At 48.8% G+C, this 16,397-nt stretch overlaps 1 protein-coding gene across 1 annotated transcript in view; it reads left to right on the top strand.

The window, feature by feature from the left end:
- L3MBTL2 (L3MBTL histone methyl-lysine binding protein 2) overlaps nucleotides 1-16,397 on the top strand; it is a 24,809-nt gene continuing 8,412 nt past the window's right edge. The window contains exons 1-8 of the mRNA XM_049884478.1: nucleotides 1-104; nucleotides 2,989-3,226; nucleotides 4,517-4,650; nucleotides 7,344-7,467; nucleotides 8,224-8,303; nucleotides 9,794-9,911; nucleotides 10,515-10,649; nucleotides 10,933-11,021. Of these exons, the coding sequence (XP_049740435.1) occupies nucleotides 66-104; nucleotides 2,989-3,226; nucleotides 4,517-4,650; nucleotides 7,344-7,467; nucleotides 8,224-8,303; nucleotides 9,794-9,911; nucleotides 10,515-10,649; nucleotides 10,933-11,021 (957 nt within the window). The 5' untranslated portion in view covers nucleotides 1-65. The remainder of the gene's footprint in view (nucleotides 105-2,988; nucleotides 3,227-4,516; nucleotides 4,651-7,343; nucleotides 7,468-8,223; nucleotides 8,304-9,793; nucleotides 9,912-10,514; nucleotides 10,650-10,932; nucleotides 11,022-16,397) is intronic.

The following is a 16,397-nucleotide window of genomic DNA, read 5'->3' on the forward strand; positions in this document are numbered from 1 at the left end:
ATGAGTGCGCTCGGGGCGAGCGGCGAGGCCAATATGGCTTCTTACACCTGGTGACGGTTGAAGAAATGGTGTTAGGGCTCATGGAGAAACCCCGGGGCATCGAGGTGAGAGGGTGAGGGCTTAGCGCCAATGGGCATGGAAACCCCGAGCGCTCCTTCGCCTGGCGAACCCTTCTTTAGGCTTTTTAGCGACGCCTTGAGGGTGGAGGTTGGAAGGATGGATGCACTTAGGCAGCTGGGCTGAGCCAGGGCCGCGAGCGATTGCCCTTGCCTTTTGCTTCCCCGCGGCTGGGCTGGACGTCGGGCGAGTGGTTGAGAAAGGAGTAGCCTCCCTGGCCTAGGAGATGGGGCGTTAGACCCAGGATCGGAGCTCTTCTGAATCTTCTTTGTTCTCCCCGTCTCGTGGTCGTGGTCGTATTCTTTAGGGATTGTGAAACTTGTCACATCGTGGTGTGAAGTGAAGGGAGGCTAAAGGTTAAAGAACGCTTACTCAGTGCCTAGAACGGTCACGTGCATTATCTCCCGGGTATACTCGCAACAATCCAGTGTTACTGTTTCGTTCTTAAGGTTACAGCACCTGAGGCTTACGGAGGCGGTGCGACTCCCCAGGAAGGTCACACAGCTGAACTGTGAAGGAAATCTGTTAGGCATGCAGTCAGGCTCCCAGACTCTACCTGTTATGCTTTTTCCACTCTCCTACAACCTGTAACCCAAACCAAAGCCACTGCCGTCGAGTCGATTCCAACTCATAGAGAGCCTACAGGACAGAGTAGAACTGCCCCATAAAGTTTCCAAGTAGCCCCTGGTGGGTTTGAACTGCCGACCTTTGTTTAGCAGTAACACTTAACCACTACACCACCAGGGTTTCCACCTGTAACCCACCTACCTTTAATCATTTGGCTTCTGGGCACTCTACATTTGAATGCAGTTTTCTACCACATTTACACGTGTAGTTGTAAACAGAAAGTAGAATAGCTCAAAAACGCGACAATGTAGAGGTACTGAAGTGGAGAATAGTAATAGCTCACAGTTTAGTTCTGTTACTGCTGGAAGCAGACCTAGCTTCTACATAATTTATCTCATCCTCACCACAGCCCTCTAAAGAAGGCGTTTTATCTCGCTTGCACTGATGAAGAAACTGAGGGTACCTGTACCCATTGCTGTCAAGTAAATTCCAACTCGTGACCCTACAGACAAGAGTAGAACTGCCCTATGGGTTTTCCAAGGAGCCACTGGTGGATTAGAACTGCCAGTGTTTTGGTGAGCAGCTGCAGCTCTTAAGCACTGTGCTACCAATCCTCCAAAACTGAGGGTAGCAAGGTCAAATATCTTGCACAAAATCACATTTAATAATTGGTAGAGCCGGAACACCCAGGCAAATCTGATTGAGAGCCCATACTTTGAACTGTTCAATTTGTATTTTATTTTCCAGACTTGCTGGAGTTAAAAAGGGTCTTTTCAAAACCAAGGAAACTCTATAAAATTAACCTTGTCAAAATATTTTTTAACATAAAAGGTAATGATAGTTGCCAACATTTATTAAGTGTTTGCTAAGTGCAGGTCACTGTTCTGAGTGCTTTACCTGTATTATTAACTCCTTGTTCTGCAAATCTTATGAAATAGGTTTTATTATCCTCATTTTGCAGACCCCAAAACTGAGAGACTGACTTGCTGCTGGTCATATGGCTAGTAAGCAGCGGTGGTGTTATTGTTGTTGTGTGCTTTCAAGTCAATTCTGACTCATAGTGGCCCCAAGTATTACAGAGAACTGCCCCATGGGGCTTCCTACGGGAGCAGATCACCAGGTCTTTTTTTCCCCAGAGCCTCTGGTGGGTTCGAACCGCTGAACTTTTGGTTAGCAGCTGAGCACTTGAGCACTGGCCCAATGCACGGACTCTTCACCTTGCTGTACCTTTTCTACTAGCTGCTAGGTAGATCCGTCTACAGTATCTCATTACCTCTCAGATACTCCTGAGCCAAATATTTTTCTTATTTTATAGTTGAGAAAACTGAGGCTCGGAGGTTAAGTGACTTGCCCAAGGACCCACAGCTAGTTAGGATCAGAGCTAGATCCAAAACTATGGTACGTACCACTGCGCCATAGCTCTCTGTGTGTCATTTGCCTCCTGCCTCCTCGTGTACAGTCTGGGTCCCCTCACTTAAACTGTATTTGAGCTGAGATTCTTTTGGTGTACCTATGCTGAAGGGGAAGAACGAGTTCCTACTGTATGCCTTCCATCCCAGAGTCTTCAGGAGGCATCTGCCAGAGGGTATTTTCATAGTGTTGTTTTCTATTTGAACTCTGTTAAAATATCATCATTTGTAAATCTACAGAATGAACTCAGTGAATTCCTAACTTGTATTTTCTATCCTGTAATGCACTTCATGGAATCCCTGGTGGCGTAGTGGTTAAGTGCTATGGCTGCTAACCAAAGGGTTGGCAGTTCGAATCCACCAGGTGCTCCTTGGAAACTCTATGGGGCAGTTCTACTCTGTCCTAAAGGGTCGCTATGAGTCGGAATCGACTCGACGGCAATGGGTTTGGTTTGGTTTTTGGGTATAATACACTTCATAGGAGCCCTGGTGCAGTGGTTAAGCACTTGGCTGCTCTCTGAAAGGTTGGCAGTTTAAACCCACCAGCCACTCTGTAGGAGAAAGATGTAGGAATCTGCTTCTGTAAAGATTACAGCATTGGAAATCCTATGGGGCAGTTCTACTCTGTCCTATAGGGTCACTATGAGTCGGAATCGACTTGACGGCAATAGGTTTGTCTTTTTTTTGTTGTTTTTATAAAGCTCTTCTGTTGAGTTGTGGTGGAGAAATATTGTACAAACAAGAGTAATGATCCTGGTGTGTGCGAAAAGGTGCCTAAAAGTGTTGATTTGACAAAGAACTAGGTAGGGGGCTGATAACAAATCCACGGCCTCCCTCCGCATGCACTGAGCCAACTTGGATTCCTCCTGCCTGGTTTGTGTCATTCTTCCACTAGGAGACCCCGTTTTCAGAACCAATGGAGGAAGAAGAGGAAGATGACTTGGAGCTTTTTGGCGGCTATGACAGTTTCCGGGCTTACAACAGCAGTGTGGGCAGTGAGAGCAGCTCCTATCTGGAGGAGTCAAGTGAAGCAGAAAACGAGGATCGGGAAGCTGGGGAGCTGCCCACTTCCCCCCTGCATTTGCTCAGCTCTGGGACTCCCCGCTCTTTGGAAGGCAGTGGTTCTGAACCAGGTGCGTTCAGAGTGTGCCCTGGAGATGGGGAGGAGTCAGGAGGTCCTGGAGGAAGAGGGGGCTGCAAGGCATGTGAGCTCTTTGATCTGATGTCAAGGGCTCAGATGTCTAAATTGCTGTCAGAGAGAAGCACCCTGAGTAGCCACAAGGGCCCTGTCCTCTGCTGCAGTCTGATTTCAAGCTGTGGTTTCTTTCATCCTTTCATACAACTGGTATTTACTTAGCACATATTAGGTGCCAGCCGTCAACATGGTGCTGCTTTGACATTAATTTGTGTGAATAGCTGGTGGATTTCTAAGTCTGGATATTGAGTACACAAACCTGAAAGTGTTCTGATTACGCTCTGGGAAGGAACCAGAAATAGCTTGTGGGTCGGAAGTGAAGGGGGAGGGGACTACAAAATAAAGTGACTTCTGGGTAAGAGGAGTGGCGGGCGCAAAGAAGAATCCCCATGGATCATCCGGAAGCCAGTTGTGAGGCTTGGGCAGCTGCCGAATGCCTGTGCCAGAGCCTCCCGTGTGGGTCTGCCTGTGAAAAGGGGCAGGTGAGATGGTCTCCGATGACACTCCCATTCCTTGGTACTCCAACTCTTCAGAAGGGTACTCTGCCAGTTGAATTTCATTTGTTTCTATACTTTCTGCCGTCTCTTCCTCTCTTCCCTTTCTTTTGTCTTTCTCCCTTCTGTCTTATTTCAGCCCTTTTTTTAGAATCTTAGAATTTTAGAGCCAAAAGGAACCATTAGAGACCATCTAGTCCAGGGATTCTCCAACCTGGTTGCACATCAGAATCTGAGCTTTTGACAAAATACAAGTGCCAGTTCCCACCACAGACCAGTTGACTGGAATCTCTGGCTTGGGCATTTTCACGAGCTCCCTAGGTCATTCTAACTTGAAGTCAGGGTTGAGACACTGATCAGGTTCAGTCTCCTTACTTTCTCGATGAGAAAATAGACCCACAGAGAGTAAGTGACTATGCACCTTTCTCTCCCTATATTTCTTTTTCTTCACATGTTCCTCTCTCGCAAGCCTTCCACCCTTCTCCTGTTTCCCCAGTGGTCCTCCTGGCTTTCTTCTGCCCTACTATTGATGCACATAGCCAAGGGGTGCCAGGCAGCTTCTCTTGGGCAGAACAGATTCACATGTGCACACCAGAACCGCCTCCAGTTCCATGCGCCTCAGTGGGGACTTGGGCTCACCTGGTTAATGCGATGCCCCAGGTTTGAAAGGCCCATCATTTTGTGTGATTAGAGGTGACCCTATGGAGTGAGTCACATGCTGAGTTCTCTTCCAGCTGTCTGTGAGATGTGTGGTATTGTGGGCACAAGAGAAGCCTTCTTCTCCAAGACCAAGAGGTTCTGCAGTGTCTCCTGCTCCAGGAGCTACTCCTCCAACTCCAAGAAAGCCAGTATCTTGGCTCGATTACAGGTGAGAGGCAGTCACTTGGGAGACACTTCTGGGGAGGGGTGGTTGCGCCTGAAATAGGAACGGCCAACTTACTGAAGGCAGGAGGCTAAGAGGGACTTGGTAAGGACCTTGCTTCTGGCCATCTGAGGCTGGAAGCTTCCTAGTAGGTCCAGACTTCGGAAGGCAGAGGAATCCATTTATGGGGCTTGTTTAAATGTAGATTCCTGGAGCTACCCTCCATCCCCCACCTTCCCAGTCTGGTTTAATGAAGTACCTTGGGGAAGCCTGATGTCCTTGACTTTGCCCAACACTTCTATCAATACTCTGAAAGGAAGCAGGAAGCAGGCAGGAGGTTCTGCGGCCTTGGTGTGTTTAGGAAGTTGATGCCTTATCTCAGGCACCACATCATAGGCAGCCACCTAGAAATGCTTGCCAATCTTTAATTATTGACATTGACAGAACTCTCAGAGATGGGAGAATTCTTAGAGAAGCAGTGTGTAACCCACACATTTATTTTTTATCTGTCTCGTTGTTGTTGTGAAGTATATATATAACGTAACACTTGCCAGTTTCTAACCCGTGCGTTTGTTGATAAGTGCACTGAGGTCCACAGAGGTAGAATGACTTACCCAGGGTGGCTCTGTGGGCAGAGAACCACAGGACAGGCTGGAGCCCACATCTCCAATACCCAGCCCTGTGTTGTTTAGTGGTCACCATGGCGAACATCTATAACACTGGGTCTCAAATTTGGCTGCCCAGTGGAATCACCTGTTGTTGTTGTTGTTGTTAGGTGCTATCGAGTCAGTTCCAACTCAGCCACCCTATGTACCACAGAACAAAACACTGCCCGGTCCTGCGCCATCCTTACAATTGTTGTTATACTTGAGCCCATTGTTGCAGCCACTGTGTCGGTCCATCTCGTTGAGGGTCTTCCTCTTTTCCACTGACCCTGTACTTTGCCAAGCATGATGTCCTTCTCCAGGGACTGATCCCTCCTGACAGCATGTCCAGAAATCACCTGGAAAGTTTAAAAAATATTGATGCTTGGGTCCTACTCGCAAAGGTTCTGATTTAGTTGTGGTGGAGTGCAGCCTGGGGATAAGGAACCTACAGGGCTCCCCAGGGAGCCTAATGTACAGGCGAATTTGAGAACCACTGGTGTGACATCCATAGGAGGTTGCTGGGTGCCAGGTCTGCTGCTTAGCCCCTCACGTGCTTTATCTCACTTGTGAGATAGCTTTTGTAAGACAATTACTCTTGTCCTCATTGTACAGATTTTTGTCGAGACCTAGAAAAAAGCATAATAGCGTACAGTGTCCTCAGCTAATGATAATGATGGTAACTACGTTTTGGGATTCTTGCTAAGGGCCTGACACTCGCATTCAGTTTGTCAAATCATCTCCAAAATAGATTATTTTTTAAAGGCCTTCCGTTGTAAAGGCTCAAGAATTCTGGTCACTGGCTCATGGGTACACAACTAAAAGTTGTCAAGCCAGGTTTTGACCCAGGTTTGTCTGGGACTTAAACTTGTATTTCTGCTGTACTAGCCTATAGGGTTGCTATGAATCAGCATCGACTCATCAGGAATGGGTTTGGTTTTGGGGTTTTTTCTTTTTTTTTTTTTTGTATTCTAGTGGTAGGAGTCCTCGTGGCACAATGATTAAGCACTTGGCCGCTAATCAAAAGGTCAGCAGTTCAAACCCAACAGCGACTCGCAGGAGAAAAAACCTGGCGATTTGCTCCTCTAAAGTCTTGGAAACCCTGTGGGGCAGTTCTGCCGTCCTAAGGGCCGCCGTGAGTCGGAATGGACTCAATGGCACACAACAACAAATCCGGTGGTGTAACAGTTAAGCACTCAGCTGCTACCCGAAAGGTTGGCAGTTCATACCCACCAAGTAGCTTGAAGAGCTGGGAATCTGCTCCTGTAAAGATTGCAGTTCTGCTCTGTCGCATCGGGTTGCTGTGAGTCGGAATTGACTTGATGGCACCCAACAACAATCGCTGTAATAAATTTCCTGGCCTTTCTGATCAGCGCTTAAATTATAAGGTACAGGCCCAATGAGTAGCGCTCCACTTGGGGAGTGGACCCCTTTGAACTTGTGACACTAGCTGTGAACCCCCGCTCGAGAATGTTCTTGTATGTACAAAACGTTGCCTGCCAGTGCACGGAGTTCATGGATCCCTCTGAAGCTCGTTCTCTGCTTGGATCTGTAGGTGCACTGGTCGAGGGTGGTAAGTGAGAGTTGAAGCCACTCAGGAGAGCTTCTGGGAGTCAGAGAAGGCTTAAAAGACGGTCTCTCTGCTCTGCTGCTCCACTGACCCCATCCTTCTCTAGATCACTCACTGGCTAGATCACTCACTGCATGCTTACGTTATAGTAACTACCCTCTGAGCCAAGTATTGTTAGTTTCATCATCCTAGTTTACAAATGTGTGAAGCCCTGGTGCAGTGTTTAAGAGCTCGGCTGCTAACCAGAAGATCACCAGTTCGAATCCACCAGCCACTCCTTGGAAACCAAATGGGGCAGTTCTGCTCTGTCCTGTAGGGTCACTATGAGTCAGAATCGATTTTTTTTTTTTTTTAAGTTTACAAATGAAGAAACTGAAGCCCCATAGAGGTTAAGTAACTTGAGCAAGCCCAGGATTTAAACTTAGGCAGTCCAAACCCAGAGCCACATTCTCAGCCACTAGGCTGTCCTCTCCTCTTCCCTCCAGGGAAAACCACCCACCAAGAAAGCCAAAGTCCTGCACAAGGCTGCTTGGTCAGCCAAGATCGGAGCCTTCCTCCACTCCCAAGGGACGGGACAGCTAGCAGATGGGACGCCAACCGGACAAGACGGTAAGACAGCAGAGGACGGTGCTCAGGAAGCTGGGGGCAGGGGGGCAGGACTGGGGTAGCTTTCCTCAAAAGCAAGGAATGGAAACATGGCCAGCATAGGGTCTAGAAAGTATCCTACCCAGCCTAGTGTGGATCGCAGCTTCCTCGCCTGGTGGGGATTGAGGAAATTACCCCAGAAGACCCCTTCAATAACCCTCAAATTGCCGGGGCCCCTTCCCTGGATGATTCAAAAGCCCGGAATTGCTTCTTTTGTTTCTTTTCTAGTCCTGTGACTTCTATTTCCCTGGGGCAGCAGAGGCCCAGATGTGGCTTGAAGAGGGGCTGGGGAGAGGCGGGGTGGAAAAAGAAAAGGGATATCTGAGTGTGTGTAGCAATTTCTAAGCCAATTAAGTGTAAGCCTGAAGCATTCAGTCCTCAGGCTGGTAATGGTTCTGAATTGAGCCCCTCCTACTAGGTCAGACTGGGTGTGGCCAGTGGGAGGTCAGGGAAGGCCTGAGGAATTTAAGCTCAAGGGGCTTTGAGTTTCCCTCTTTCCTTGGGGGTTAAAGGGTGGGAAACTTCACTCTGGATGTTTTCCTTCTCCTCGGCTTCTGGCAGTGTTTAGATTCAGTGCTCACTGGTCCTGATGGCTGCTGGTGGGGCAGGTACGGGAGCTGTGAGGGGCTGTGGGGAGCACAGCCTCGAGTGGACTTGGGAGGAGCAAGCTGCGGGGGGTGAGGCCGCCACAGCCTCCGCTCTCCTCTCCCTGCTCTGCAGCGCTGGTCTTGGGTTTCGACTGGGGGAAGTTCCTGAAGGATCACAGTTACAAGGCCGCTCCTGTCAGCTGCTTTAAACACGTGAGTCCCTGGAGGTGAGGGGTGGGAGTGCCCAGGGAACCTGGTGGGAGCTGCTGGTTCTGGTCCTCACCTGCCCTCTTTAGGAGGAAGCTCCAAGCTGAGCAGCAGGGGGTCTGGGTGGAGAAGCCACCAGCTCCATTTCACCTTTCTGGCCCACCTTTTCCAAAAGTCCTCCAGCAAACACTTACCAAGGGCTTTCTGCTGCTGCTCTGAGACCCCTCCTTTGCTTAATTTGCATCATGGAACTTTCGTGCTAGTTGATCTCTAAGGGTCCTTCCAACGCAGAAGTCCCCTTTTTCCTCCTTCTCCCCATTTTGAGTATTTTCCCTGAAAGCCTGGGACTTCTATACTGGCCTGGGCCCCTTGGTCCCTGACAGGCAGATGCGGATACCTCCTGGAGCCCACTTCTGCAAAGGTCTCCCTGAGCCCCTAGCACTGAGAAACACAGAAGGGTGAGGCCAGGGAGGGCTGAACTCTGAGTGGAAGGATTTAATATCTAGCAGCTGGACCCTGCGATAGCAGTGCTCTGGCTTAGTCTTTCAAATCAGTTTCTTAAACCCCAGGAAGGCTAGGAGGAGGTCTGAACCCAGGAAGCCAGCCCCCTAGCCACTCCTCTCTGAACTGGTACTGAACTCAGGGAGGGCTGGTACATAACAGCTCTTACCTGGCTCTTCTTTGACTTGCTAATGAAGGTACACAACTTGCCTAGTGGAAAAACCTTTTTGCCCTGAATTCCTAGGGGTCCAGGCATTCTCATTCAGGGGAGTTATACTGCATTTAACACAGAAGATTCAATGTGTTCTGCAAAGAACCCAGTTCCATGTGCTTACCATGGTGAGACTGGTTTTAGGTTCTGTGGCGAACCAACCTCTGTCACCAGGGGGATGGGATGGGATACCCGACTGACTTAAGCCAGGGCTGAGCATGACAAAAAGGTGAATTCCACAAAGGAGAATCCAGGTGCCATTGGCAACAACGTGGGGTTTAAATATTGGGGAGGCAACCCCTAAAGAGCCCACTGCCATAGGGTGGCATTTGAATAGAGGTAGAGAAAGAGCGTGCCAGGAATAGTGTGTGGGTAGACAGTTCTGTGAAGGGTGGCTTGGTGACAGCTGTAAAGCGAGGGGGCAGTAATGCTTACCGCACAGGCCTGAGGACCGAGGAGATGAGGTTTGTGCCGAGGGCAGTGCCCAGCACATGGTAAGCACTAGGAAGCGTGAGGTGGTGTTGCTATTATAATTACATGGGCAGTGAAGCGATTGAGGCTCACCGAGTTTGTCATTTGTCCAGGTTCACACAGATAGCCGCTGGTCCTGTAAAGATCAGAACTCAGGGCTCTCTGACCCCAGCCCCTAACCGGCACCCTGGGGTGATATGAAAAGGTAGGGCGCACAGGCAGAGGAAGCCATGATTCACTAGTTTGGGCAGTCATCTGTTTTCACAGCCGGCCCAGGCAGCTTCCCCCACGGTGAATCTCTCGTCCCCCACAGGTCCCCCTCTATGACCAGTGGGAGGACGTGATGAAGGGGATGAAGGTGGAGGTGCTCAACAGTGACGCCGTGCTACCCAGCCGGGTGTACTGGATCGCCTCTGTCATCCAGACAGCGGGTGAGCACCTCTGAGCTGGGCAGGGTTGGGGGCTTGTCTCCAGAGTAACACCTCTAGTCAGGGGTGGGCAGTGGGGTAGGCAGAAGTTGGCTTAAAGCAAAACACCCACAGGAGTTCCTGCCCCCTTCCTTGGGATTCTCCTACCCTTGGCAGGGAAAAAAGCTTGGCAAGCTTAGGAACTCCCCCTTTTAAAGTTTATTCCAGGACTCTTCGGTCTCTTAACAGTTGTTTCTCACCACTACACCATCCCATTGCCGATGAGTCAATTCTGACTCATAGCGACCCTATAGGACAGAGTAGAACTCCCCCATAGAGTTTCCAAGGCGTGCCTGATGGATTCGAACTGCTACCTTTCGGTTGGCAGCCATAGCTCTTAACCTCTACACCACCAGGGTTTCCCCACTATGCCGTAATGCTTTTTGAATAAGTGTCATGGCTTTGTTTTGGCTGTGACTGTTGTGGAGAACAGGGACCCAGTTGCCTGGAAGGGGTTCTTGGAATGGGTGGTAGAAAGCCCAGTGTAGGCTAGAGGAGAGGGAAGGCCTAAGAGTATGCTGTTCCCCATCCCACCTGCCCACACTGGTGCCCTTTCCTTCCTTTTAGGGTATCGGGTGCTTCTCCGGTATGAAGGCTTTGAAAATGACGCCAGCCATGACTTCTGGTGCAACCTGGGAACTGTGGATGTCCACCCCATTGGCTGGTGTGCCATCAACAGCAAGATCCTGGTGCCCCCGCGGAGTGAGTTGATGAGGCCGGTCCCTGTCCTGGTCTCTGTATAGCCCTGTGTAGAAGGGGCCCTCTGTCTTATGTTAGACCAGAAGAGAACCTGCTTGCTTCCTTCCCTTCCCTGCCCAGAGACCCCGTGGCAGATCCAGGTTGTGGAGTCCAGCTTGATGAGGAGGTCTGCTGGCCTCAAGGGGCAGAAATAGGTTGTTCAGTCCTCTTTCCTGATGGGTTGGCTCTGGCCCCATCAGTGGGAGTGGGTCAGTCTGTAACCAGGATTGTGCTTCTGTCTCTGTAGCCATCCATGCCAAGTTCACCGACTGGAAGGGCTACCTCATGAAACGGTTGGTGGGCTCCAGGACCCTCCCGGTGGATTTCCATATCAAGGTCTGGCAGTGAGCCCTGTGGGTCTCCTAACTGGTCTCCTTCCTACCCCTCTGATTTTTTTTTTTTTTTTAAATAGACTTTATTTTTCAGACAGTTTTAAAGATTATGGCCAAGAAAACCCTATGGAGCAGTTCTACTCTGTTGCATCTGGGGTTGCCATGAGTTGGAATTAACAGCAACAGGCTTGGCTTTTGGTTAGTTTTACAGAAAAATTGTGCAGAAAGTACAGGGCTCCCATATGCGCCCCTACCCCCTGCTCATCACTTCTGTTAACATCCTGCATTCCTGTGGTGCATTGGTTACGGGGTGATGAACCAACACTGGTTTACGATTATTAAGGTTCATAGTTCACATTAGGGTTCACTCTGTGTTGTGCAGTCCTAGGGGTTCTGACAAACGCTTAGTGTCACGTGTCCATCATTACAGCATCCTGCCCTAAAAACGCCCTGTGCTCCACCTAGTCATCCCTCCCCTGGCAGTCAGCCACCTTTTCGCTGTCTGCAGTTTTGTTTTGTCTAGAATGGCATATGTTAGAATCCTGTGATACGTAACTTTCTCAGGCTGTCTCCTTCCACTTAGCAGCATGCATTTAAGGTCCTCCGTGGCTTTTTGCGGCTTGATTGCTCATTTCTTTTTATCACTGAATAAGATTCCATTAATTATATGAATGTACCATGGAGCCTTAGAGCCCTGGCGGCACAGTGGTTAAGAACTTGGCTGTTAGCCAAAAGGTCAGCAGTTCGAATCCACCAGCTGCTCCTTGGAAACCCTATGGATGATTCTACTCTGTCCTACAGGGTCACTATGAGTTGGAATCAACTCAGTGCAATGGGTCATGGTTGTTTTTGGGTTTTTTTTATTAGATGTACCACAGTTTGTTTATCCTTTCGTCTATTGAAGGACATCTTGGTTGCTCCCAGTTTTGGGCACTTATGAATAAAGCCGTTGTAAACATTGGTGCGCAGGTTTTTACGCGGATGTATGTTTCCATCTCTTTAGGTAAATACCTGGGAGCACAACTTTAGGACCATATAGTTGGCTTCCGTTTGGATTTGTGAGGGAGGACCTGCCAGGCTGTCTTCCTGAGTGGCTGTATCATTTTGCATTTCCCACCCCACCCCCCGACCCCCCTACCCCCCACCCCTCCACCCTCCCCCCTCCCCCAGTCGAAGGAGAGTTCCTGCTGCTCCACAGCCTTGCCTGCTTTTGGTGTTGTGTTTTGGATTTTAGCCACTCTGATAAGCGGCGTATAGTGGTATCATTATGGTTTTGATTTGCAATTCTCTAAGGACATACGATGCTGAGCACTTTTCATGTGCTTACTTGCTGTACTCGTATCTTTGGTGAAGTTTCTGTTCAGATCTTTTGACCATTTTGTAGTTTACTTGTTTGTTTTCTTTTTGAGTTTTAAAAATTCTTTGTATAGCTTGGATACAAGTCCTTTATCTGATACTATTTTGCATGTATTTTCTCTCTCGGTCTGTGGTTGTCTTTTCATTCTCAACAGTATCTTTCGCAAGCTCTTAATTTTGAGGAAGTCCAGCTCATCAATTTTTTTTCTTCTATGGAATGTGCTTTTGGTGTTGTATTTAAAAGTCATCACCAAACCCAAGGTCACCTAGATTTTCCCGAGTTATCTTCTAGAAGTTGTATAGTTATGTATCTTACATTTAGGTCTGTGATCCATTTTGAGTAATTTTTTGTGCAGGACGTAAGCTCTGTCTAGATTCACTTCCCTCTGCTGTTTTAATCCATTCTTCACCCTACTAATTGGAGTTCGTTGTTTCGTTTTGTTTTTCTAAGACTCCCTTGCGGGACAGTCCTCAGTGCCTTCACATGTCTGCAGATGAATCAAACTCTGCCACCATGTGGCCACCATCCGCTGTTCCAGCCTCATGTCAAACTCCTCCCCTTCCAGCCACATCGACTGTGTTGCTGTCTGCTTTACACTCTCCCAGATCCTTGCCTTTGCTCATGGCGTTACTTAGCAGTGTTCATTCAGTGAATTTTATTAAGTACTTATTGTATAGTACGTATTTCTTTTAATATATATTATTTACTTTTTGTTGTTGAGACTATACCCAGCAGAACACACCCTAATTCAGCAGTTTCTCTGTGTACAATTCAGTGACATTGATTACATTCTTTGAATTGTGCAACCATTCTCGTCCTTTTCTGAGTAGTTCCTCCCCCATTAACATGTACTCACTGCCCCCTAAGTTGGTGTTTTTTTTTTTTAATTGTGCTTTAGGTAAAAGTTTACAGCCCAAGTTCATTTCTCATTCAAAAATTTATACATATATTGTTTTGTGACATTGGGTGCAATCCCAATGTGATCGCATACTCCCCCTTTCCAGCCTGGGTTCCCTCTGTCCATTTGACCAGCTCCTGCCCATTCCTGCCTTCTTATTCTGCTTTTGGACAGGAGCTGCCCATCTGGTCTCTTATATTTGATTGAACTAAGAAGCATGTTTGTCACGTGTATAATTTTTTGTTTTATAGGCCTGTCTAATCTTTGAAGAATGGGCTTTGGGAGTGGTTTCAGTTCTAGGTTAACAGAGCACCCAGGGACCATAGTTCAGGGATTCCTCCTGTCGCTGTCAGACCATTAAGTCTGGTCTTTTTTTGTGAATTTGAGTTCTGGTCTACATTTTTCAGCTGCTCAGTCTGGGACTCTATGTTGTGTTCCCTATCAGGGTGGTCATTGGTGATAGCTGGGCACCATCTAGTTCTTCTGGTCTCAGGCTGGAGGAGTCTCTGGTTCATATGGTCCTTTAGTCCTTTGGGCTAGTATTTGCCTTCTATCTTTGGTTCCCCTAAGTTTCTCAGCTAATCTTTCGAGTTGCTCTTGTCAGTTTGATCCCATGTAGATCTTAAAGGACCATGCTTAATAAATGTACAAGGCAGATATTCTTTACTAGTTAAGCTAAATTATTGTTTGATTTTAAGAAGACTCCAGGGGATATTTTTGGTTTATGGTTTAAAGATTATCTCAGAGCAGTAATTTCAGGGGTTCTTCTAGCCTTCATGGCTCCAGAGGTCTAGATTCCATGAGATTTTGAAATTCTGTTCTGCATTTTGGCCCTTTCGATCAGGATTCTGTAGAATCTTTGGTCAAAAGGTTCAGTAGTGGTAGCTGGGCACCGTCCAGTTCTTCTGGTCCCAGGACAAAGGAGGCAGTTGTTTATGGAGACAGTTACCCACACATTCATTTCCTCCTATTCCTGCCTCTCTCTGTTTGTATAGTGCTTACTGTGTGGCACTTTGGGAGATACAAAGAATACAGACCCTGCCATCCAGGAATCTCTGTGTCGCAGAGGAAGGAAAGCCTACGCTTGAATAGTTACAAAACAGCCTTGGTTCTGAACCATGGTGCGTCTGAAATCATCTGTGTGGTCTTTTATTTTAATTTGAAATACTCATTTTTTAACTTAAAAAGCCATGCATGCACATAGTAACAACTGAAAGGAACCAAAAGGGCAGACAGTGGAAACGTGTTTTTGCCCACCTCTGTGTCCCAGGCTCGGTGTGGGGCGCTCCTAGGTACCTGGGCCGCATGTGAGTCAGGGATGCAGAGGCGTGTGATCCTCTTTGCCCTGGGCAGGAATCACATGAACCTGCCATTATGGCTTCAAAGGCCCAGCAGTTATCAATGAAGGCTTCCTGGAGAAAAGGGCATTTGAGTGGAACCTTGGTGGGCAGGCGTGGTGGTATGGAAGCCACCAATGGGGAATAAGAATGGAATGGAAACTGGGGCCCTGTCACTCAAGGCACCAGACGCCAGGTGAACAGGCTGCACACCATGGGCGGCCTTAGTGCAGAACTGCCCCTCAACGAGGAATGGTCTGGAACACCTCACGGAAGCACTCCTGGCTTCTTGCCCCAAACTTATTTGAACTTATAGGTGTTCTTCTTTGCTGTTTATCTCTACAGATGTTGTTAATTCTTTTTTCAAATCCTCTCGCCAACAAAATTGGAAGCTTTTTCTTAGCGCCTTGTACACGTGATAAGTTTGGTGATTGCAGATGATGGTGAACTCTTTCTGAACTGGCCCTTGTCTTAGACGAGGCAGGTGATTGTGGATGGTGCAGGCCACCAGGTACCCAGGAGGCTTCTATTCTGCCAAAATGGAAAGGAGCTTCTCTCTGGTTGGGAGAACCAGTCAGCCAGCAAGTGCGGAGCATGCTGGAGGGGATACAGAAGCAGAAGGTGGCCCGGCCTGTCGGGACAAGAAGATGACATGCAGCAGAGAACGGGAGGGCACTGTGAGATCAGGAGGACAGGAATTGTTCCAGACGGGGTTGCTGAAAGGTCACTGGGAGGAGCAGGGACTTGACGCTTTGATGTGATGACCACAGCGTCAGTAGGACAGGCCTTGCCCATGGAAGTACATGAAGTCTGACTTGCCAGCCCCCTCTGAAGGTCTGGGGTACAGAGGGAGGAAGGGGGTGGGGTTGTGGAGGTAGCTCCGACCCAAACGTGCACTTCGGTGCCTGCAATATAGTAAGTGCCGAGTAGGATGTTTGGCATGAATGAGTAAGTCATCAGCCAAGGTCAGGGCTGCGTGCACATATTCGCTCTTTGTTCAGGAAAAAGCCACTGACCGAGCACCGACTGTGCCTAGTTCTGTGCTTGGGGCTGAGGATGCAGATGTGAATCAAAGCCAGTTTCTGCCTGTACAGTGCTCTAGTCCTGGTGTGTAACCATAAACAAATATGCACAATTGCGGGCTGAGGGACACAGAGGAAGGGAATGCAGCCAGGAAGGGCCAGGTGGGTGAGATGGCCCAGAGGGGCCCTGGCCAGGCCTCACCCTGTGCCGTGTCTCTTAAGTGAGGTGCCATTACACGGGGACAGGGCCCTGGTGTCAGGATGCATTCCAGCCCTTGAGCGGCAGCTAAAGAATCTGTCTGGTTTTGTTGTTGTTGTGTGCTGGTGAGTAGATTCCAACTCACAGTGACCCCGTGTGACAGAGTGGAACTGCCCCACAGAGTTTCTTAGGCTAAAACCTTTACGGGAGCAGATCACCAGGTCATTTCTCCTGTGGAGCGGCTGTATGTTGGAGCCACCAGCCTTTATGTCAGCAGCAGAGCTTTTAAGCACTGTGCCACCAGGGGTCCTCCTGTCTGGTTTAGGACGGCTACTTTGTGATCTCTGAGAGCTCCCCCTCCTGGCGTGCCCAGGCTTAAACAGTAACCTGTTCACCACAGTTCCCAGGCGGGGGACTGGCTCTCCCAGTCAGCAGCACGCTGGGGCTGGAAAAGCCGCCCCAGAGCTTGCCAGGCCCGGTCCCTGAAGTCAGCAAACAAAGAGACTCTTCCGGCCCCTCCCCGACATCCTGCCCAAATTGCTACTGAGGTACTGTGACGGCTGTCCA

This window comes from Elephas maximus, chromosome 4 (genome assembly GCF_024166365.1).
Source record: "Elephas maximus indicus isolate mEleMax1 chromosome 4, mEleMax1 primary haplotype, whole genome shotgun sequence".
In the NCBI taxonomy this organism is placed as follows: domain Eukaryota; kingdom Metazoa; phylum Chordata; class Mammalia; order Proboscidea; family Elephantidae; genus Elephas; species Elephas maximus.